Raw genomic sequence first — 22,401 nt, 5'->3', positions numbered from 1 at the left:
GCGGCAAAGCTACCGGGAAATTCACACCCTCGACAGACCTCGAGTGGGACGAGCCGTTACCGTGCCCGAACCGTGTGTAACCCGAGCGGATGGTTATGGAGGCCCGTCGGTCCAAATGAACAATTTACTGCTTCGCTATTTCTCAACACGCACCGTGCTAAGCCAATAAAAGAAATGACAGGGAACGAGCTGGGACATTCAACAATAGGGAATTTATTTACAATAATCGGGGGACAAGGGGAGCACGTAAGGGCAGAGTTTTCCGAATAAAGAAGGGAATCAAATGTATAAGCAATTCCTTTAACAATTCTACTTAGAGACAGGGCTCACGGATACACGCACGCACAAAGAAATACCTCAGAAAGATATGGACCTCAAGGTCTTCATTGCCCCTTCAGCTCAGGAGGGAAGACGAGCTGAGGGAAGAGAACGTGGCTGGCTACCCGGCCGTGTTCGTGCGGCAGGATGACCGCACCTTCCCGGAGCACCAGGCGCCACAGAACGGACCAGGGCAGCTGAACCCAGAGGAGGCGAGACGAGGTGATCTACCGTGATGAGATGGTTGACCGCTTGTTGTAATGCGCCAGATGGGACACCTCGGATGCGCGGGATGCAGTCAGCCGCAGACCCAGACAGAAGAGCGCTTGAGCAGATGGGACGCAATCATCAATCTTTTCCCATCGTTTTCGGGGTGGGTCCACTCCCCCGTCGCCTGCTCCCATTGGGTGGACGGCGTGTCGCGGCTCCACCTTCTTGAGAAGGACCACCCCGGCTTTGGTCTGCGCGTCGCCCATTGGGAGGAAAATGACGCATACCCTTATTTGGTGCAAAGCCAGAATGAAGCGTTCCGTGCCCATATTTGGGCCAAGCCAGAATGAAGCGCTCCATGCCCATATTTGGGCCAAGCCAGAGCGAAACGTTTCGTGACCATATTTGGTGCGAAATCCACACCGCCTGGGGCATGGAATTCCACCCACGCACTCGCCCGCATGCCGGCGAGCGGGTGAAGAGCGCGGACAATGCCGTGAGCAGAAGAGGGTTGTTGTTGGGATAAAAATCCTATCTATAAAATAACTTCGCAGCGCACGTACACTTAATTCTCATTTGACATAGGGGAAAGGGAGCTATCTGTCCACATTTACTGAACAAAATAACTGAGCTACGGGGACCTGAATGTTGAGTGCTTATGGCTGTCAGATTCGTAACACTATATCCTGGTCTATAGTCTCGGTTTGACAACCCACCGACTTCATCTGTAATTTCGCCCGGGCCGGGCGATTGGTGAACAGAATGGCTTCATTGACTGGTGGCTTAATTTTAGGGATTTTAAGAACAGCCTCTGCATGAGAACAAAAGCTTTCCTGTGGTTTTTACTTGTTGAATCCGGACAGCCCTTTGAAATTCCACACACCCTCTGTGGGCAGCACCGTGGTCACCCCCACAGTTGGCACAACACATTTTGTGGCTTGAACAGCGACCATACTCATTATCCCCATTACACTGACTGCAGTGTCGTTTGACCCTACAAGATGGTGCAGTGTGTCCGAACTTTTGGCATCTAGAACATCTTAGAGGGGGAGGGATGTATTCCCGGACAGGAAAAGCTTGATCCCCCAGGAACACTTCACGGGGTAGGGAAGTACTGAAAATGGACAGCACCGACGTGGTCTGAACCTTCGCCCCCTACCTAACCATAGTGAAGTGCCAGGCATCAACGACACCTTTATCCACCAAATGGCTCTTAATATCAATGGCAGTAGCAGGGGTGGATCCAGAAACGTTTTAAGGGTGGGGGGAGGGGGTAGGGGGTTTACTTCAGGTTAAGATGTTCTCATATTGTGAAATATACCACCACCAACAAGGGAGTTTCTCAACAAATGTTCCCTCACTGCGACACCGATTTACACTGGATCAGTACATCACCTGATGGAAGCTTTTCGGTCCTGTGAACGAACGTCACGACATTGTTCCCCAATTAAAGAAGCCATTTTTAATCAGGTTCCTTCCTTTCCTTCAATCAAAGCACTGCTTCATCAGGATGAAGATTACCCCACTATGGCTGAAGGGAACCATGATACCAATACACTGGTACTTCAGAAGGATGACAGGCTGAGTCAACCCCACCTGGTGTTAATTCAGTGGCCGACAGACTTCGAACTCAGGACCCGAGGATTCCAAGCCACAGCCTCCTTAACCGCTCAGGCAACACCAGGTTCCTATTTGCTGCTGTTCCAAGTCTGGTCGAACATTAATGATTTGGAGCATTCCAGAACCGACGTTATGATTGGGAATTTATCCCCAGATTCCTCATGGACCACGTGATCACATTCGGCGAGACCGACTCATCACTGCTTCCCTGAGCAGGCCGCCGACTCCTCTTCACGCCCGAACATCTCGCGGCTCTATGGCCCCTTGCAGGGCCGTCCCCCTCGCACCCTTGAACCCGGAAGTGATCATCAACACCCTTGAACCCGGAAGTGGGCAGCAGCAACCCTTGAACTCGGAAGTGGTCATCAGCACCCTTGAACCCGGAAGTGGTCATCAGCACCCTTGAACCCGGAAGTGGTCATCAGCACCCTTGAACCCGGAAGTGGGCAGCAGCAACCCTTGAACCCGGAAGTGGGCAGCAGCAACCCTTGAACCCGGAAACCAAGTCGCCGCTCCCCAACATTGAGCGCGCGTTCATCTCGTGTCGACCCGGAAGTGGAATTTGCGCTCCCAGTTAACTCGCGGCGCTCGTATATAATTATGTGAACATTTCCACAAGGTAAATTTTAACGTTTACAGTTTATTAAATCTCGACCTTGGAGCGTCCATCCGACGACGACATTAGTTCATACAGTGCGATCACAAATCGACTCCTCTCGGGCCGAGGCCGTGCGTCGTGGGTAAGAAATTCTCATTCGATGTGGAAAGGGTTTCACAGGAGCGTGTGTCGTCAATTAATGATTAACGTGTTTTCAAAACTAGAATGAGCACGTATGACGTCACTTACACACGTATGACGTAACTTTCCCTTTCAATAATACAGGTTATGAACATTGCGTGCAATACTTGGAGTACGAGTTACTGTAATTCGTGTACAGTGTGTTATGTGTTGTTCATGTACAGTGTGTGATGTGCTGGTACTCATGTACAGTGTGTGATGTGCTGTTCCTTGTGTATCATATGTGGTGCTGTTCCTCGTGTACAGTGTGACGTGCTGTTCCAAGTGTGCAGTGTGTTATGTGTTGTTCATGTACAGTGTGTGATGTGCTGGTACTCATGTACAGTGTGTGATGTGCTGTTCCTTGTGTATCATATGTGGTGCTGTTCCTCGTGTACAGTGTGACATGCTGTTCGTGTACAGTGTGTTATGTGTTGTTCATGTACAGTGTGTGATGTGCTGGTCCTCGTACAGTGTGTGATGTGCTGTTCCTTGTGTATCATATGTGGTGTTGTTCCAAGTGTGCAGTGTGTGACGTGATGTTCGTGTACAGTGTTATGTGCTGTTCGTGTACAGTGTGTTATGTGCTGTACATGTACCTTGTGTTATGTGCTGTACATGTACCTTGTGTTATGTTCTGTACATGTACAGTGTGTTATGTGCTGTACATGTACAGTGTGTTATGTGCTGTACATGTACAGTGTGTTATGTGCTGTACATGTACAGTGTGTTATGTGCTGTACATGTACAGTGTGTTATGTGCTGTACATGTACAGTGTGTTATGTGCTGTACATGTACAGTGTGTTATGTGCTGTACATGTACAGCGTGTTATGTACAGTGTGTTATGTGCTGTACATGTACAGTGTGTTATGTGCTGTACATGTACAGTGTGTTATGTGCTGCACATGTACAGTGTGTTATGTGCTGCACATGTACAGTGTGTTATGTGCTGCACATGTACAGTGTGTTATGTGCTGTACATGTACAGTGTGTTATGTGCTGTACATGTACAGTGTGTTATGTGCTGTACATGTACAGTGTGTTATGTGCTGTACATGTACAGTGTGTTATGTGCTGTACATGTACAGTGTGTTATGTGCTGTACATGTACAGTGTGTTATGTGCTGTACATGTACAGTGTGTTGTGTGCTGTGCATGTACAGTGTGTTGTGTGCTGTGCGTGTACAGTGTGTTGTGTGCTGTGCGTGTACAGTGTGTTGTGTGCTGTGCGTGTACAGTGTGTTGTGTGCTGTGCGTGTACAGTGTGTTGTGTGCTGTGCGTGTACAGTGTGTTGTGTGCTGTGCGTGTACAGTGTGTTGTGTGCTGTGCGTGTACAGTGTGTTGTGTGCTGTGCGTGTACAGTGTGTTGTGTGCTGTGCGTGTACAGTGTGTTGTGTGCTGTGCGTGTACAGTGTGTTGTGTGCTGTGCGTGTACAGTGTGTTGTGTGCTGTGCGTGTACAGTGTGTTGTGTGCTGTGCGTGTACAGTGTGTTGTGTGCTGTGCGTGTACAGTGTGTTGTGTGCTGTGCGTGTACAGTGTGTTGTGTGCTGTGCGTGTACAGTGTGTTGTGCGCTGTGCGTGTACAGTGTGTTGTGCGCTGTGCGTGTACAGTGTGTTGTGCGCTGTGCGTGTACAGTGTGTTATGCGCTGTACGTGTACAGTGTGTTATGCGCTGTACGTGTACAGTGTGTTATGTGCTGTACGTGTACAGTGTGTTATGTGCTGTACGTGTACAGTGTGTTATGTGCTGTACGTGTACAGTGTGTTATGTGCTGTACGTGTACAGTGTGTTATGTGCTGTACGTGTACAGTGTGTTATGTGCTGTACGTGTACAGTGTGTTATGTGCTGTACGTGTACAGTGTGTTATGTGCTGTACGTGTACAGTGTGTTATGTGCTGTACGTGTACAGTGTGTTATGTGCTGTACGTGTACAGTGTGTTATGTGCTGTACGTGTACAGTGTGTTATGTGCTGTACGTGTACAGTGTGTTATGTGCTGTACGTGTACAGTGTGTTATGTGCTGTACGTGTACAGTGTGTTATGTGCTGTACGTGTACAGTGTGTTATGTGCTGTACGTGTACAGTGTGTTATGTGCTGTACGTGTACAGTGTGTTATGTGCTGTACGTGTACAGTGTGTTATGTGCTGTACGTGTACAGTGTGTTATGTGCTGTACGTGTACAGTGTGTTATGTGCTGTACGTGTACAGTGTGTTATGTGCTGTACGTGTACAGTGTGTTATGTGCTGTACGTGTACAGTGTGTTATGTGCTGTTCCTAGTGTACAGTGTGTTATGTGCTGTTCCTAGTGTACAGTGTGTTATGTGCTGTTCCTAGTGTACAGTGTGTTATGTGCTGTTCCTAGTGTACAGTGTGTTATGTGCTGTTCCTAGTGTACAGTGTGTTATGTGCTGTTCCTAGTGTACAGTGTGCGATGTGCTGTTCCTAGTGTACAGTGTGCGATGTGCTGTACCTCGTGTACAGTGTGCGATGTGCTGTACCTCGTGTATCATATGTGGTGCTGTTCCTCGTGTACAGTGTGTTATGTGCTGTACCTCGTGTATCATATGTGGTGCTGTTCCTCGTGTACAGTGTGTTATGTGCTGTACATGTACAGTGTGTTATGTGCTGTTCCTAGTGTACAGTGTGCGATGTGCTGTTCCTCGTGTATCATATGTGGTGCTGTTCCTCGTGTACAGTGTGTTATGTGCTGTTCGTGTACAGTGTGTGATGTGCTGTTCGTGTACAGTGTGTGATGTGCTGTTCCTCATGTACAGTGTGTTGTGCCGTTCGTGTGCAGTTTGTGATGTGCTGCTCCTCGTGTACAGTGTATGTAGTGTGATGTGCTGTTCCTCGTGTACAGTGTGACGTGATGTTCCTCGCGGACAGTGTGTGACGTGCTGTTCCTCGCGTACAGTGTGTGACGTGCTGTTCCTCGCGTACAGTGTGTGACGTGCTGTTCCTCGCGTACAGTGTGTGACGTGCTGTTCCTCGCGTACAGTGTGTGACGTGCTGTTCCTTGCGTACAGTGTGTGACGTGCTGTTCCTCGAGTACAGTGTGTGACGTGCTGTTCCTCGCGTACAGTGTGTGACGTGCTGTTCCTCGCGTACAGTGTGTGACGTGCTGTTCCTCGCGTACAGTGTGTGACGTGCTGTTCCTCGCGTACAGTGTGTGACGTGCTGTTCCTCGCGTACAGTGTGTGACGTGCTGTTCCTCGCGTACAGTGTGTGACGTGCTGTTCCTCGCGTACAGTGTGTGACGTGCTGTTCCTCGCGTACAGTGTGTGACGTGCTGTTCCTAGCGTACAGTGTGTGACGTGCTGTTCCTCGCGTACAGTGTGTGACGTGCTGTTCCTAGCGTACAGTGTGTGACGTGCTGTTCCTCGCGTACAGTGTGTGACGTGCTGTTCCTCGCGTACAGTGTGTGACGTGCTGTTCCTCTCGTACAGTGTGTGACGTGCTGTTCCTCGCGTACAGTGTGTGACGTGCTGTTCCTCGCGTACAGTGTGTGACGTGCTGTTCCTCGTGTACAGTGTGTGACGTGCTGTTCCGAGTGTATGTATGTGGTGTACTTTGGCATGTGTGGTATTTCCAGTGTTTTTTTCTTAAGTTGATTTGTGATCTCTTAATGTTTTAAGGATATTGGAGGACGATGTCGGGGCAGTTGGAGATTAGACAGCGGTTTGTGACAGAGGGCGAACTCGAGGAGAAACGGCGAAAGCGGCAGGAGGAATGGGAAAGGGTCCGTAAGCCTGAGGATCCGCTCGGTAAGGGAACTGATGTTGAAGTACTGTATATTGATGCTGGTTCCTTACCGATGTGATTATAAACGTTATTATTCGTGACTGCAGAGCAACCTGAAGAAGTTTACGATCCTCGGTCACTTTTTGAAAAACTGCAGGAGCAAAAGGAGCGCAAACAGGCAGAGTTTGAGGAGCCTTTGAAATTCAGTGAGTGTCATCTTGTTTCATTTGTACCTGGTTTTGGGGGATTTGGGTAGCATTGCCATTGCCGTGCAGGGCCATTCCAAGTTGCCTTGTTACGTGTGTAGAAGTGACCAGGGTCTCCGACTACAAATGAATGAAACCGGCGCGTAGAGCCGGAGATACATGCACACTCTTTCAGGAACAGCACGATTGCCTTGTTCATAACCATCCAAGAGCAATTCAATGGAGTTTTCCTCTTCAATTTGAAACATTGGCATGTACAAACCAACACGTCATGTCAACAAGATGATAAACACTGCACTTAGTGTTGCCATTTTGCCATCTCAAAATGAACTGAAGTCGTTCTTCCCTCCACGTCTAATTGAAATGTCTTCAGATCACGGCCTACAAAACAAAGTCTATAGTCTTTTTGTTCTCAGAAACATCTGGTAACTCTTGGGACCGTGACCTGTTGCTTTCTTTCCTCATTTGCCAACATTTGTGCACGTGTGTCAAATAAAACGGCGTATTCCACAGAAAATAAGATTGGCCTAAACCAGGCACGAGTGGCTCGTTTGTACAGCAGCTCCAGCATCACATCAAACACCATCATGGTGTTTATTGAAAACAGAATTGTGCATCAAATTGGTCAATGGCTTGGATTGTTGTGTAGTCCGGAGCGTTTTGGAAGGTATCGGGAGACAAAATCAGAGCGTGTTCCTCAAGACGTTGGAGAGTTGGAGTCTCTGCCACAACGAACCGACGACTTCGCGTTGCATGTAAACTCGACTGGGTGAGACAAGCGGGTTACTCTGCCTGAAGTTCGTTCGTGTGGCAGTTGGGTTTTTATCATCATGATGATAGCAACATGGCAGTTTCCCTGGGGTGACCTTGGGTTCCAGAAGTTTAAAATCCAAATCCTTAAAACCATCACCTTCAACCATATTTCAACCCACAACTGAAATGTCACTCCACTCCACCACTTACCAGAAGGCCACCACGATGTCTGCTTTTATGCATTCATCCACACGATTCATTTATCTTCTCTACTTATAACATCTATTCAATCTCATTCTTCCCTCCAGGTCTTCAAGACAGCTGTTCACCACCATTGAGGATCATCCACCATTCAAAACCATGATCTTTCCTTCCTCCATTAACACTCCCCAAGTCCACGTCCCCAAATTTCCTTCCTGAGAATTTGTTTCTGTATCGATCTTGTCCACCCCAAGCATCCTCCCCTATCCTTCATTCTTCCTGACATCCCTTATTCATCAATGTCTACCTCTTTTTTTTTTGTCCCTCAACCCTGCTAGTGCTTCCTACTCTCTTTCTTTTGAAGAGGAAGACCACCTCACCTCGTCTTCCTCTTCCTTTTTTTTCTTCTGCTGTTCCTTTTGTTCCATTACTCCCTGATCCGGTTTATGTTCTAGCTCGTCTACGAGCCTCAACTTTGTATGCAAAAGAAATCTCACCTTGTGATCTGTTAATTTGCCCATCCTGACTTCCCTGCATCACCTCATCCTGCTTTCCCTGCCTCACCTAGTCGTATTTTCTCACTCGATAGATTTCAATCTCTTACAAACAGCCATTTGCCTGCTATTGCCATCATGCTTCATCACCTCGATTCTTTCTTTTCCTTTCCGCTTCTATGATTCCTACAGAAAACCAGGTGCGGGGGCTAGAGGAGGACGAGGCTGGGTTCCTTTCTGGAGTGGAGGCGCATCGTGAGGCAACCGAGCGTGCACGACGTCACGAGGAACTTATCGCTTTACAAGAATATCATATATCCTTTCTTGTTACACCCACCACAAGAGCATCTCGTACAGCTTGGGGTTCTCGCCTATGCCATGATACACATGTTGCATTACAACAACAATACTCATTTCCAGTACATCATTAATTTAACAGGCTTCACCTTTAGGACGTTTATCTCGACTCAGTTGTTTGACCTTGAACTGACCCTTGACTCGCATGCACGAGTCCGTGCACAGGAGAGGGCAGGAAGAGGTTGGAATCAAATGCCACACTTTATGGTCCATAGATGCACGAACCTCGATGGCCCGTTCTCGACTCACCCAGACGCAGATTCTTGCCGGTGCCGTCAAAAGAAAGAGGTGTGATGATGGAGGCGAAGTGTCCTTGTGCGCACAACCAATGGGGTTGTTGCAGGGCCTGTACACACAGCCATTAGCATTTGTTGCAGGGCCTGTACAAACAACCAAGAGGGCTTGTTGCAGGGCCTGTACAAACAACCCATAAGGTTTTTTGCAGGGTCTGTGTACACACAACCAAGAGAGCTTGTTGCAGGGCCTGTACAAACAACCAACAGGGTTTGTTGCAGGGTCTGTGTACACACAACCAATTGACTTTCTTGCACGGCCTGTGTACACAGCCAATAGGGTTTGTTGCAGGACGTGTACACACAGCCAGTCGAGTTTGTTGTTGAGCCTGCACACAGCCAATAGGATTTTTTACAGGTAACAATTGATCATTGAGTTAAGTTAATCCTGCAGTAAAGTTGTTGGAGAGAAATTGAAAACTTCAACAAAAGTGATATTCACCACAAAATGAGGTGCATTGGTGGACAAAGCGTAAGTTGTTTTTAAGAGGGTTTGCCGATTGTGTAAATGACTAAATGTTGATGTCGATGTCATTTTGAATGTAATGAAGATTGTTTCTTTGGTCACACCGATAGCACGGATAGCAAGGAAGATACGAAGCGAAGGAAGATTGAGAAAGAGAAACCGAATAAAGCTGAAGGCAAGTCTTCCTATCTGCTTCAACCTCGGTTCCCATTTTGTGTTCATTTCCCCAATTGTGTCCCTCGCCCTTGTGTGTGACTCTGTTCTATGACCATGAACCTCACGTTCGTTCACATGTCCAGTGGGGTCATACCCATTGGTGTTTCACCCTCATTGTTTTGATGATGATGATGTGAGTGCTATGTGAGGCAGCGATGGCTGTCCCGGTCGTGTAAGTTTACGATGATCCATCGTCGATGTCTGGATCTGTCTGCAGGTGCGGTCAAGTCGTCACAAGTGGAGAACGCTCGAGCCAGTGGTGCACTCGCCAGCGTGGCAATCTACACGGACAGCGATTCCGAGTCGGACGGCGGTGCCGACGTGCCTTCTTCACCATTGTCGCAGCTTTGATCACGGTTTCCATTCGTCATGATCACCGTCATATCAATCACCTTTTATTGAGACAATTGTTACCAGGACAATATATTCTGCACGAACCAAGTTATTATTCAAGATTGCAGTTTGTGATTTTTTTTTATCCTTCTTTCTGTTATCAAAACAGTTTAAACTCGAGTTCTTGGAACACGTTTCCCCACGCAGGTGTGCTGTCTTGAGAAACAAGGACATGGGCGGGGTCACGTTTCCCCAGGCAGGTGCGCCGTCTTGAAAAACAAGGACATGGGTGGGGTCATGTTTCCCCGTGCAGGCACTCCATCTTGAGAAACAAGGACATGGGCTGGTCACGTTTCCCCAGGCAGGTGCGGTCTTGAGAAACAAGGACATGGGCGGGATCACGTTTCCCCACGCAGGTGCTCCGTCTTGAAAAACAAGGACATGGGCAGGGTCATGTTTCCCCACTCAGATGCGCCGTCTTGAGAAACATGGACATGGGTGGGGTCATGCTTCCCCACGCAGGTGCGCTGTCTTGAGAAACAAGGACATGGGCGGGGTCACGTTTCCCCACGCAGGTGCGCTGCTTTAGAAACAAGGACATGGGCAGGGTCATGTTTCCCCACTCAGATGCGCCGTCTTGAGAAACATGGACATGGGTGGGGTCATGTTTCCCCACGCAGGTGCACTGTCTGTCTTGAGAAACAAGGACATGGGCAGGGTCATGTTTCCCCACTCAGATGCGCCATCTTGAGAAACATGGTCATGGGTGGGGTCATGTTTCCCCATGCAGGTGCGCTGTCTTGAGAAACATGGTCATGGGCGGGGTCACGTTTCCCCATGTAGGCACTTCATCTTGAGAAACAAGGACACGGGTGGGGTCTTTGACCACCGCTAAATGGAAGGGTTTTCAAAGTGCCCAAAAGGTGATTTTTGTTCTCCAGTGCTCAATGTATATAATTAATGTATGTTGAAATTAAATTTTTTTTAAAGGTTCTGGAGGACTTTTGTTTTTCAGAAGTCATCTTTTGCACAACCTTATTTAACCCTTCAAAGGTATCCTGGGATTTTGAAGACCCAAGCCCAACATATATTTTCAAAATTATTTGTTTTTTACCTCTGCCACCGAAGGTGACGGAGGTTAATGTTTTCACCCCTGTCTGTCTGTCTTTTTGGCTGTCTGTTAACAGGAAATCTCAAAAAGTTCGTGACGGATTCGGACAAAACTTGATGGACATGTTGGATATGTGACGAGGACGAAATGATTCGATTTCGGTGAAGATCCGAATCTGGATAGTATAATTTTTTATGATTCTTCATCATTGAGAGATGGGGCTAAAAACGATATGGAGCACAATATCTCAAGTTATGGACTGATTCAGACAAAACTCGGTGGATGAGTTGGACAGATGACAAGAACAAGCCGATTCGATTTTGATTCAGGTCCAGATCCGGCCTATCAGTGGGATAGAACACGATGACTGTTCAGCCTGGCGGAGGTATACGCTGTACCGAGTGCCCTTCTAGTTGTAACCATTTTTATTTCAAGACGTTTTTTTTCCAAAAAAGTAAAAGAAAGTTTATTAATCATAGATTAATCCATTTTATTTCGTAAAATATTGCAAAAGGTTTCACTTTGATATGCACATTATGTTATTGCAATAAAATAAGAACTTTTTTTTTTCGAAAACATTCCTTCGGGGAGGTGGGGCAGGGTCCGAAAGACTCCAGGTTGCCGGGTCACGTTTCCCCATGGAGGTGGGGCAGGGTCCGAAAGACTCCAGGTTGCCCAGACGTTACTGCAGGATGAAGGTGACCCATTAAGCTGGTATGTACATTAGTTCTTCGTACTTGTTGTTTTTGTCTTTTATAACTTCCTTTAAAAAAGTTTCTTGTTTGGAATGATTTTTAATTTTGTTTGACTGCCAGACAGGTAGACAGAATAAAATAATGATCTCACTCCTCTCTGAACAGGTGTGATCGGGAAGAATTCAGAGCCAACATAGGTAAAATGAAAGACTTGTCTTCCTATTTGTTTTCAAAACATAACATTCTATTTTAATAACTTGTTCCTCGGTCATAAACTGACAATAAGACAGACGGACATTAACCAATCGCTTCACCGCTTTTTTTTTTCGCTTTTCGCTTCATCACGCAATAACATCTGGGCAACCCAGAGTGTTTTGGACCACAACACCACCCCCTCTTTTTTTTTTTTTATAAAAACGTGTTCGAATCATTTATTGTAATAACATTAGAGACATATCAAATTGAAACCCCTTGCAATATTTTAAGGCGAAAAATAGATTAATCTACTGTCAATAACTGTAACGTTGAAAACATCTGGGTGAGGTAACGTGTATAAACATCTGGTTAAGATGAAAAAGGGTAGCGCAGTGTGTGGTATAGGGTAGCGTGTGGTGCAACGAGGTAAATGGCAGTGAAGCACTCTGATAAAGAGATAAAATAAAAGCACAACAAGGTAACTGACACCTGATCAACAAGAGTGAGAATTGCTTTGTAAGACATGTCCCCAAACTTGTGATATTTTCCAAGTCCAAAAAGGGCATCACTGAAAAATTCATAAAAAACCCTGAAGCTCAAGCTTTTTCTGCAACTTATCATCATAAAGCAATGCACCAAGTTTCATTGAAGATGTGAAAGGGCATGGGGGGTGAGGGGGGGGGGGGAAGAAAGAGTCTGAAAAACGACAGGTGCGTCAGACAGACAACAAACGTATCGTTCCCTCCGGAGAAACCGGTAAGGGACTGATAAAAGGTTCATAGCCTGGGGCAGGTAGGTACATGATATGACTAATCGACAAAAGGTTTGGAATCTTGTTTTGGTGTGCTCATGAAACGTCTCATCAATAAAAGGTTTGGAGCCTTGGCCAGGTGTGCTCATGAAACGTCTCCACAAAAGAAAGTTTGGAGTTTTGGACAGGTCATAAAGCACCTGATTGAAAAAAGGTTCAGAGCTTTGGGTAAATGTGCACATTGAATATCTGATCAATGAAAGCTTTGGATCCTTGGACAGGTGTTTACAATCAACAACGAATCGATTGATAGATTTTGGAACCATGGGCATATGGAACGGTGAATAGAAACTGGGCAGCAGAAAATATCTCTCACTCAGAATGTCGGATTGTGCGGTCGGGAAGAGAACACCGAGCAGGCGACCGTTTTATTCTCGCCTGAGCTGGCATTTGTAATATGAGCTGGACCCCACAGAATGCCAGGCATGTAGTCCACCCGATCCCAAGTCGCCGTCACCTCTGTGCAGCCACCTTTGCCGTTGGTGCCTCTGATTTGTTCGTGGGACCATGAACGATGTTCTCCGTTTAGTCACCAGGCCATCGTGCTGAGAACCGAACAGGGAATCTACACGAATACCGACTATCCCTTACATCGTGCTCGGAACATACCGGGGAATCTACAAGAATACCGACTATCCCTTACATCGTGCTCAGAACATACCGGGGAATCTACACGAATACCAACTATCCCTTACGTCGTGCTCGTAACATACCAAGGAATCTACACGAATACCTACTATCCCTTACATCGTGCTCATAACATACCAAGGAATCTACACGAATACCTACTATCCCTTACATCGTGCTCATAACATACCAAGGAATCTACACGAATACCTACCATCCCTTACATCGACGTTGATGACGTCGACTGAAAAATCCTGCTTTTGGAATAAATTGCAAGAGTTAAGAGACATACTGCAACTTTTAAACAATATTCATCATTTTGAATGAAAAACAAAGATGGAATAGCAGAAATAAAGAGCACAAGATGCAGCATGTGGAAGGAGGTGGATAAGACTGGAGGGATGAGATTAATGAGAGGAAAAAGGAGATCATGTGATGTCAGGTATGGGAGCATGCGCCCGAGCAGCGCGTCACTGCGTCCACTTTCTGCCAAAACTCCAGGAGCCTCCATCTGGCCATGCACCAGGCAGATGCCTGGCCCATCCCCATCCCCATCTCCTTGACATGCCGATCAACCTGCTGCAACCACGAGGCACGTGGTTGACCCAATGGCCTCCTCCACTCACAAGGCTCCCTCGCTGGAAGAATCAGGTGAGCAGAATCAGCGTCAGGAAAACGAGCCGCATGTCCATACAGCCGCAGCTGACGCTCACAGACAATGCAGATAACAAATCTCATTTGAGTCTCTCTCAGCAACCACTCGTTGGACACAAAGTCCGACCAGCGATAGCCAAGAATTCTCCGAAGAGATCTGGTACCAAAGGAATTAAGTCTCCGTCTCAGATCTCTGGTCAGAGTCCAAGTCTCACATCCATATAGCAAGACTGGAAGCACCAAGAACCTGAAGACTCGGACTTTTGTCCTCCCACACAGGTCCCGGTAGCGCCACACTCCATGATCCAGTGAATCCATGACTCCCCAGGCCTGACCCAGACGTCTGTTGACCTCTGACTCACAGCCAGCAGAGATATGAATGTAAATGCCAAGATCAGTGAATCTCTCCACGACCTAAACATCCTCACCAAAAAACAAGTACAGACAGGACAGCAGCACCCAAGATGTCATTGAAAGCCTGGATCTTAGTTTTGACCCAGAAAACCCATAATCCCAGTGGCTCCGACTCTTCATTCAGCACCTTGAGGGCCCCCAAAAGGATATCTAGAGTCTCCACAAAGATGACTGCATATTCTTCAAAATCAAGGTCAGAGATCTTGATATTCCCAAACAATGCACCGCAGCTTGATGTCTCCGACATCCTCACAAGAATCCAGTCCATACAAGTGCTGAAAAGTGTGGGGGCCAGAACACACCCCTGACGAACTCCAGAAACAACTGGAAATAAGTCATTTGTGGTACCACCACATCTCACAGCACTCTCAGTACCAGAGTAGAGTTCAGACATCAGATCGATCAGTTTTGGTGGTACCCCACGAAGACCAAGAATCCTCCAGAGGGCATCCTGATTCACTGATTCAAACGCTTTACAGAGATCAACATAAGCTCCAAGCAGCCCCCTGCCGAAACCCTCGACTGCGTTCGATGAGGACCCGAAGAGCAAGGATACGGTCAATCGACCTCTTTGGTGTAAAGCCTGACTGCTCTGGACGCTGGTGCTCAAGCAGATGGTGGCGAACCCGATCAAGAATTATCCAAGCAAAGACCTTGCCCGGCACTGAGAGCAGCGTCACCCCTCGGTAGTTGTTGCAGTCTTGTCGATCACCCTTCCGTTTCCAGACAGGAACAACAAGGCCCCTCTTCCAGTTAGTTAGGATGATGCCTGTGTTCCACGCAGAGCACAGCACTGCATGCAACGACACGAGTACAGTATTTCCACCAGCCTTGAGAAGTTCAGCATGGATGCCACAGATCCCTGGAGCTTTACACCATTTCAACCGGTTTACTGCAGCCTGTGTTTCCACAAACGAAGGTGGACCACAGTTGATTGGAGGGTCAGCAACAGTTATTGTATCACCCCTGACGTCCAACTCGACAGCTGGTGGATCAGCCTGGTACAACCGCTCACAGTAACCGGCCCAGCGGGCCTTTACTTTGGACTCCTCTATCAAGAACCTACCACCCTCTGCTCTAACTGCAGTACACCGAGGGATGGGCTTGGATGAATGCAATGCGCGAATTCCCCTGTAAGCAGGATGATAATCACTTGACCACAGGTGATGCTCTACCCCCTCACAGATTCCTCGCACATAGGCCTCCTTAGTGCACGTACTGTTTTACGCCTCAGCTCCCTGAACAGCTGAACTCTGCCATGCAGTCTGGCCTTTCAACACTGGTCAATGTATCCAGTGACCCTTGCGAAAAAATTATTCTTAGCCCTACAGTGAGTTCCAAGACATCCACAACCAACATCAAGGATGGTGATCTTGAAGCACTCCACAACTCTTCAGGATCTCCCAAAGTACCGAGACCACTCAAATCTCCACTGAGCTTGTTCGCAAACTCCTCAGCTACCCTCTCATCCTTGAGCTTGCCAACATCCAGCCGAGGCTGGGATGGTACCATTCTCCTGGAGTTAAGCTGCGACTTAAGAGTTGCTACAACAAGCTCGTGGTCAGTATTAAAGAACTCAGCACTCTGGTAGACCTTGCAGTTCTGGATCATCCTCCAGTGACCATCAACAAGCACATGGTCAATCTCCTTTGCCACACCGCCAGTGTTGGAATACCAAGTCCAGCGATGAGCTTGTGGGCGCTGAAACCATGAACCAGCCACCCGAAGTGCATAACTTCTTGCAAAGTCAAGAAACTTAGTGCTATTCTGGTTCACAGTTCCTGACCCGTGGAGATCAACACACATCTCATAACCATCCCTATCAGTTCCAGTCGATGCATTGAAATCCCCCAAGACTAGAAGTGTATCTCGTCTGGGGCACTGATCAACCACAGACTCGAGCGTGGACAGTGACGTTACTGATCAACCACAGACTCGAGCGTGGCGTAGAATGTGTCCTTCACGGTGAGATCACTCGCCTCAGTCGGAGTATATACAGAGACCAAGGAAATGACACCCAAGGAGTGACGAATCCTTAGTCTCATGATACGCTCATTTACCGGTGTTACCTCAATTATCATTGAGTGATAGGCCAAAAACTATATATATATATATATATATATATATATATATATATATATATATATATATATATATATATATATATATATATATATATATATATATATATATATATATATATATATATATATACGAACAACTCCCACTTGTCACATTTCGCTTACAGGCATACTAATTTGGTGGCGGGGGAGAAAAAAAGGGAGAGAGGGAGAAGGGGGGAAGTGAAGAGGAGGGGAAAGAAGAGAGGAGGGGTGTGGAAGCGAGGAGGGCTGGGGGAAAGGAAGACAGTGTGAGATGAGAGGAAGGAATGCAGACGTGTGGTGGAGCGTTTAATTATGATTCATAGTTTGATCAAAATTATTATGTATAGAATAACAGTGAAGATGGAAACAAAATAATGTCTGAAATCCATTTTCTACCATTCATACTATCAACACCGCCCAGACACATCCGGAGATAAAACGCGCCGGACGCGTCCAGAGCCAAGCCGACCGGACACAAACACTGCTCAGACACATCTGAAGACAAACTCCCATCCGGAGACAAAGTCCTGTCCAGACATAAATACTGCCTGGACACATCCGGAGCTAAGCTGTCTGGAGACAAACACCACCCAGACACATCCAGAGACAAACACCACCCGGACACCTCCAGCGAAAAACTCCTGTCCGGACATGAATACCGCCTGGACACGTTCGGAGACAAACACCGACAGGATGCATCTGGAGTCCAGAGAGAGGAGAGAGAGAGGGGGGGAGAGAGCTGCACTGTATTGGGAGAGGGGGAAAGCTGCACTGTATTGGGAGGGGGGGAAAGCTGCACTGTATTGGGAGGGGGTAGAGAAAGGATGGGACAAAAATAGAGAAGGATGAGGATAGGGGAGTTAGCAGTGATAATACGCTATGCTTTATGAATAACACACCACACACACACACACACACACACACACACACACACACACACACACACACACACACACACACACACACACACACACACACACACACACACACACACACACACACACACACACACAGTTGTAGTGCTTGGCTGATATCGGCAATTTTTGGGGAATTGGCAGGTTGGAGTCAGTGTGATTACCAACTCACGTACTTACTGGAGACAACCCAGAAACCTTGAGTAGCTTTCACCGAAAAACAACGTTGCATTTATCGAGACATTTCAGGGATATGTTCACAAACATTATTCTTTATAAATAGCAGCGTGTGGATTGGTGGGAAAAAATTTGGCTCGGTAATTTAAAAAAAACACGTTAATACAGCAAACGGCTCAGAAATCAGTTGTAATTTCACAACAACTCGCTCAGGATGAAAGAGCACGAACCACTCACTCAGGATGACAGAGCACAAACCACTCGCTCAGAATGATGGAGCACGAACCACTCACTCAGGATGACGGAGCACAAACCACTCGCTCAGCGTGATGGAGCACGAACTACTCGCTCAGGATGAAAGAGCACGAACCACTCACTCAGGATGACAGAGCACAAACCACTCGCTCAGCGTGATGGAGCACGAACCATTCGCTCAGAATGATGGAGCACGAACCACTCACTCAGGATGACGGAGCACAAACCACTCGCTCAGCGTGATGGAGCACGAACTACTCGCTCAGGATGAAAGAGCACGAACCACTCACTCAGGATGACAGAGCACAAACCACTCGCTCAGCGTGATGGAGCACGAACCACTCGCTCAGAATGATGGAGCACGAACCACTCACTCAGGATGACGGAGCACAAACCACTCACTCAGCGTGATGGAGCACGAACCACTCGCTCAGAATGATGAAAAACGAACAACTCACTCAGAATGATGGAGCACGAACTACTTGCTCAGAATGATGGAGCACGAACCACTCACTCAGGATGACGGAGCACAAACCACTCGCTCAGCGTGATGGAGCACGAACTACTCGCTCAGGATGAAAGAGCACGAACCACTCACTCAGGATGACAGAGCACAAACCACTCGCTCAGCGTGATGGAGCACGAACCACTCGCTCAGAATGATGGAGCACGAACCACTCACTCAGGATGACGGAGCACAAACCACTCGCTCAGCGTGATGGAGCACGAACCACTCGCTCAGAATGATGAAAAACGAACAACTCACTCAGAATGATGGAGCACGAACTACTTGCTCAGAATGATGGAGCACGAACCACTCACTCAGGATGACAGAGCACAAACCTCTCACTCAGCGTGATGAACCACGAACAACTCGTTCAGGATGATGGAGCATGAACTACTTCCTCAGGAAGATGGAGCACGAACCACTCGCTCAGGATGACGGAGCATGAACCACTTGCTCAGGAAGACGGAGCACGAACCACTCGCTCAGGAAGACGGAGCACGAACCACTCGCTCAGGAAGACGGAGCATGAACCACTCGCTCAGAATGATGGAGCATGAACCACTCGCTCAGGATGATGGAGCATGAACCACTCGCTCAGGAAGATGGAGCATAAACCACACGCTCAGGATGATGGAGCATAAACCACTCGCTCAGGATGATGGAACATGAACCACTCGCTCAGGAAGATGGAGCATGAACCACTGGCTCAGGAAGATGGAGCACGAACCACTCCCTCAGGAAGACGGAGCATGAACCACTCACTCAGGATGATGGAGCATGAACCACTCGCTCAGGATGATGGAGCATGAACCACTCACTCAGGATGATGGAGCATGAACCACTCCCTCAGGAAGACGGAGCACGAACCACTTGCTGAGGATGATGGAGCAGGAACCACTTGCTCAGTAAGACGGAGCACGAACCACTCGCTCTGAATGGCGTGGCACGGTACTGCTATCAACTATGAGACACTCAGCAAGTGGCTTAAGCACTCAAGCAAGCACTCCAATTAAATGGTTGATAATGAACGGCTGGCCAGACTGCGGCTGCATACCATATAGGATCCCTTTAACTTTAAAGCAGGTCTTCACTGAGTCTGCAGCAGTTAAATTAATGAAATTAATTTGTTCAAATAATGACTTTATCCACAAAAAAGTTCCTGTTTAACGTAGAACAACCCTGGAGACATCGTAAAGTTTAATTGCCTGTGAAATAAACATTGCAGATAATCCACCACGTTGTCTGCTCGTCTGTGCATGCATTACATGGTACATCGTTCACAGTCTGTGCAAACGTTATGACTTTATTTTAAAATGTCCGTTTTTCACCAGATTAGCCTTGATTCCGTGCAAACCACATCTCGAAACCTCCGAAAATATCGACACAGATCTGGCAGATGCTATGGATAGGCAGTCCCTCTGGGGGACAAGACGCGAGGTCTAGCAGTGAATGCATTAAATCATACAGCTCAATAAAGCTGGTAAATTTTGTTACGTTTCTAAATTTTTTGTTCACTCAATATAATTGTCCAAACAGTAGAAAAAGAGAAATTTAATGCTTTGGAAATTTCACTTTTTCTTGTGTATGTATGGAGGAGGGGGGGTGGGGACATAGCCTTGCTTGCTTTAAGTAAATAGGTGTATCAGCTTAGTTATAAGACTCATTATTTCTTTAAATCATCAGATTTCACCACAGATTTAGACACTTATTTAGTCCGGACGATATCCGATCCTCAAAACCGAAATCATATTTCGATGTTGTTGTTGTTGTTGTTCGTCTTTCCGTTATGATCATCCGTTATTATCCGCATAGTGACTTGGCACAGGTTTTACGCCGGATGCCCTTCCTGACGCAACCCTGGTCGCCTCTTACGACACAGGGATAAGGATTGGGTTTCACCATGATTCCGGGCTGTCCTACACCCTCTCATAGCGCGGCCCAGTGCAGGGATCCTGTCCTCAAGCGATCCTCCAACCCAAGCCTCCGAGTAGCCGGATTACAGGCGCACGCCACCGCCCAGTTGAAATCATATTTCGATGATATACTTTAATTAGTCCGTGAGAGTAGATTGTGGAAAATTGTATCGTATAATGCATGAAATCGCTCCAAGCTCCTAATTTAAAAACTATGGCACTTACAAAAGTGATGTGTACAGTGATTCGTAGCTATGACGAACAGGTATAGTATTTGATAATATGAGTAACGAAAGTGAAAAAAAAACCTTTAGCGAAAAGAAATTGTTCGGGGCCTGTTCCAAGTCAAGGCGTGGTTGAGCAGGCCAAAAAAACATGGCGGCTTCAGACCCCCCCCCACCCCCCCTCCACAAGGTTACCGTGGAAACGTCATGGTGACGTCATCGGGAGTGGTGACCGAGGATGCGCTTGATGAAGGATATAATTAAATAATGCCGTTAATTACCTTCAAAAGGGGTGTTTAATTAACCCAAACACACAATTTTCACTCTTCTACTTCCTTGGAGTTTGCTTAGTGTGGATACAAAGTTTCAGGATGTTAGGTTTCATGGATTTCGAGTTATGGAGGAGACACAGACACAGACACGGACACACACACACACACACACACACACACACACACACACACACACACACACACACACACACACACACACACACACACACACACACACACACACATTGCCATTGCTTCTTACGAACACGAGAAGTCCAACAGTTTGGGAATGATGTGTTCGGTTTTACAAGCGTGGCCTCATGAATGTAACCTCATGAAAACGTGGCTTTCATCGCATTTTGTTTCATTCTTCTGTGAATTTGTTTCCACAAGGACGGACAACCAAGCCAGAGTGATTGCGAGTGTGCGCTCTGCCAACACGGTTGTCATGGAAACACCCGGGTTTTTTTTTTCTCACAATCTGTTCCTATGTCACGTCACATGAAATGAGGTTTCTCTCTCACCCAAAGGGTTAAAAAATATTTATAAATCAATTAGAGATGACATCATAAAACGGGACATGATTTTTGCCTTGCATAAGCTTTTTAATTTATCAAAATCAATGTCGAGTACCCCGAGGCGGGCAGTGTTCTGGGCCTAGTCGTGTTCGTCATCTTCATCAATGTCCTCTCGAACTCTGGAAAATCCTCTTTATCGATTTGTTGGTGACTCCAACCTCTGACGTGACATCACTCATCCTTCTGAAGCCTCTTCCCTCTCATGAGACCTTGACAAAGTCACAGCCTGGTCAAACACTTGGAGGATGTCTTTCATTCCTGATAAATCTCACTCTCACTGTCTCTCTCCAAAAGGACCGTCTGGACAAACCCGCTTGAGGAAGTTAAGTGATTCAAACTCCTGGGTCTCACTATCACCCATGATCTTTCTTGGGCGAACCACATTCCCAAGCTGGCCTCCAAAGCCAGCTGTCTACTGGGTATCCTCCATCATACAAAGTCCTTCCATGGCAAACCTGAACTCCTGTCCACCTACAAGGCCTTCATCCGCAGCCTGATGGAGTACTCTCCCGTCTGGGCTTGGCTCCACTTCCTCACTTGACGCCGTGGAAACCAAAGCCTTCATCTACAGCCTGATGGAGTACTGCTCTCCCGTCTGGGCTTGACTCCCCTTCCTCACTTGTCGCCGTGGAAACCAAGGCCTTCAAGATTATTGGAGTCTATGGGTCCATCAGTTCACCATCGCACACAGGTCGGTGGTCTCTCTATCTTCTACCACCTCCTCTCTGGTCTTGCACCTTCTGCTCTTTCAATGCTTTGCCCACCACGTTTTTGCAGGGCACATAAGGTCCACCATTAACCCCCTCCTGGTGAAACTACCTAAATCCAGGATCACTGTTCACCTGCACTCATTCGTTCCTCCATTTTCCCACCTGTGGAACCAACTTCCACAACCTCTTCAATCTCATCCTTCCCTCCAACACTTAAAAGACAACTGTCACCTCCATCTCAGAT

At 47.2% G+C, this 22,401-nt stretch overlaps 1 protein-coding gene across 2 annotated transcripts; it reads left to right on the top strand.

Moving 5' to 3' along the window:
* Window positions 1–2,623: 2,623 nt before the first annotated feature.
* PSME3IP1 (proteasome activator subunit 3 interacting protein 1) lies at window positions 2,624–10,987 on the top strand. 2 transcript variants are annotated; one of them, XM_085856863.1, is made up of 8 exons: window positions 2,624–2,888; window positions 6,570–6,698; window positions 6,783–6,881; window positions 8,522–8,643; window positions 8,838–8,974; window positions 9,556–9,620; window positions 9,879–10,017; window positions 10,202–10,987. In XM_085856863.1, exons 2-7 carry the CDS (start codon window positions 6,584–6,586, stop codon window positions 10,010–10,012), a joined length of 672 nt encoding a protein of 223 aa, XP_085712989.1. In that variant the 5' UTR covers window positions 2,624–2,888; window positions 6,570–6,583; the 3' UTR covers window positions 10,013–10,017; window positions 10,202–10,987. The 2 variants fall into 2 exon arrangements, with proteins under 2 accessions (XP_085712989.1, XP_085712988.1); XM_085856862.1 differs by lacking the exon at window positions 10,202–10,987 and having other exon boundaries at window positions 2,626–2,888; window positions 9,879–10,114.
* Window positions 10,988–22,401: the final 11,414 nt, after the last annotated feature.

This window comes from Eptatretus burgeri, chromosome 15, assembly GCF_056783735.1.
Source record: "Eptatretus burgeri isolate ZD-2024b chromosome 15, Ebu_testis_v1, whole genome shotgun sequence".
In the NCBI taxonomy this organism is placed as follows: domain Eukaryota; kingdom Metazoa; phylum Chordata; class Myxini; order Myxiniformes; family Myxinidae; genus Eptatretus; species Eptatretus burgeri.
Note: the sequence above shows the minus strand (reverse complement) of the source record. Positions and strands in the feature narration are given on the sequence as shown.